Genomic DNA, 2,197 nt, shown 5'->3' with positions numbered 1-2,197 from the left:
ACGCATTGTCACCCCCTCCCCGCGGTGTCCCCATCCGCAGGTGACAGCGCTGTGCCTGTGTCCGATACTGCGCACACCCTGCGGTGTCCCCACCCCTCGGGTGACACTCGGTGTCCCCGTAGGTGACAGCGCTGTGCCCGTGTCCCGCACACCCCGAAGTGTCCCCACCCCTCGGGTGACACTCTCGATGTCCCCTCCCGCAGGTGACAGCTCTGTGCCCGGTGCCCCGCACACCCCGAGGTGTCCCCACCGTCCCCGCGGTGTCCCCACGCATCGGGTGACACTCGGTGTCCCCATTCTCAGGTGACAGCGCTGTTTCCCCCGGCGATGTCCCCACCCCTCGGGTGACACCCAGTGCCACCCCCGCAGGTGACAGCGCTGTGCCCGGTGCCCCGCACACCCTGGGGTTGTCCCCATCCCCTCGATGCCACCCCGCGGTGTCCCCACCCCTCGGGTGACACTCGGTGTCCCCTCCCGCAGGTGACAGCGCTGTGCCTGTGTCCGGAGCTGCTCGGTGACCCCGCGGTGTCCCCATCCCCTCCGGTGACATCCGGCTGTGTCCCCGTAGGTGACAGCTCTGTGCCCCCTGCCCCGTACACGCCGTGGTGTCCCCACCTGTCCCCGCGGTGTCCCCATTCCCTCGGGTGACACCCAGTGCCACCCCCGCAGGTGACAGCGCTGTGCCCGTGTCCCGTACCGTGCACACCCCGCGGTGTCCCCACCCTGCCGGCGGTGTCCCCACGCAGTGTCACCCCCTCCCCGCGGTGTCCCCTCCCTCAGGTGACAGCGCTGTGCCTGTGTCCGGAGCTCCTCGCTGTCCCCTCGATGTCCCCATCCCCCGGGTGACACTCTTAGTGTCCCCTCTCTCATGTGACACTCTCGGTGTCCCCATACCCCGGGTGACACTCGATGTCCCCTCTCTCAGGTGACAGCGCTGTGTCTGTGTCCGGAGCTCCTCGCTGTCCCCTCGCTGTCCCCATACCCCGGGTGACACTCTGCGATGTCCCCATACCCCGGGTGACACTCAGTGTCCCCTCAGGTGACAGTTCTATGTCTGTGTCCGGAGCTCCTCACTGTCCCCTCAGTGTCCCCATCCCCTCGGGTGACACTTGATGTCCCCATACCCCTGGTGACAATCCGTGATGTCCCATCGGGTGACAGCGCTGTGTCTGTGTCCGGAGCTCCTCGCTGTCCCCTCGCTGTCCCCATTCCCCGGGTGACACTCTCGCTGTCCCCATACCCTCGGGTGACACTCTGCGATGTCCCATACCCCGGGTGACACTCTCGATGTCCCCATACCCCTGGTGACAATCCGTGATGTCCCCTCAGGTGACAGTGCTGTGTCTGTGCCCGGAGCTCCTCGCTGTCCCCTCGCTGTCCCCGCGGTGTCCTCACCAGTCCCCACATTGTCCCCTCCCTCACGTGACAGCTCTGTGTCTGTGTCAGGAGCTCCTCACTGTCCCCATTCCCCGGGTGATGTCCCCTCTCTCAGGTGACACTCTCGCTGTCCCCATACCCCGGGTGACACTCTCGGTGTCCCCATACCCTCGGGTGACACTCTGCGATGTCCCCATCCCCCGGGTGACACTCATTGTCCCCTCAGGTGACAGCGCTGTGTCTGTGTCCGGAGCTCCTCGCTGTCCCCTCTCTGTCCCCATCCCCCGGGTGACACTCTTGCTGTCCCCATACCCCTGGTGACAATCCGTGATGTCCCCTCAGGTGACAGCTCTGTGTCTGTCCGGATCTCCTCGCTGTCCCCTCGCTGTCCCCATCCCCCGGGTGACACTCGATGTCCCCATCCCTCGGGTGACACTCTTAATGTCCCCTCTCTCAGGTGACACTCTCGCTGTCCCCATCCCCCGGGTGACACTCGATGTCCCCTCTCTCAGGTGACAGCGCTGTGTCTGTGTCCGGATCTCCTCTCTGTCCCCTCGCTGTCCCCATCCCCCGGGTGATGTCCCCTCTCTCAGGTGACACTCATTGTCCCCCGGGTGACACTCTGATTGTCCCCACAGGTGGCAGCGCTGTGTCTGTGTCCGGATGTCGCCTCTGTCCCCTCCTTCCCCGCGGACGCCAAGGAGCGCGCGCAGCGGCTGCTGGAGGCGTGTGCCGGACGCAGCGTGGGTCAGTGTCACCTGTGTCACCTGTGTCACCTGTCACCTGTCACCTGTCATCTGTGTCACCCGTGTCATCTGTC

The 2,197-nt window shown here is 65.7% G+C and overlaps 1 protein-coding gene across 1 annotated transcript in view; it reads left to right on the top strand.

Annotated features, from left to right (window-relative positions):
• Window positions 1–369: 369 nt before the first annotated feature.
• The window catches only part of LOC130587952 (alanine aminotransferase 1-like), a gene marked incomplete at both ends in the record, with an annotated part of 6,300 nt that continues 4,472 nt past the window's right edge, over window positions 370–2,197 (top strand). The window contains 2 exons of the mRNA XM_057388919.1: window positions 370–564; window positions 2,016–2,124. Coding sequence (XP_057244902.1) covers window positions 370–564; window positions 2,016–2,124 — 304 coding nt within the window. The remainder of the gene's footprint in view (window positions 565–2,015; window positions 2,125–2,197) is intronic.

The sequence above is a fragment of the Malurus melanocephalus genome, unplaced genomic scaffold (genome assembly GCF_030028575.1).
Source record: "Malurus melanocephalus ecotype Western Australia unplaced genomic scaffold, MMel_1.1 scaffold_2855, whole genome shotgun sequence".
NCBI lineage: Eukaryota > Metazoa > Chordata > Aves > Passeriformes > Maluridae > Malurus > Malurus melanocephalus.
Note: the sequence above shows the minus strand (reverse complement) of the source record. Positions and strands in the feature narration are given on the sequence as shown.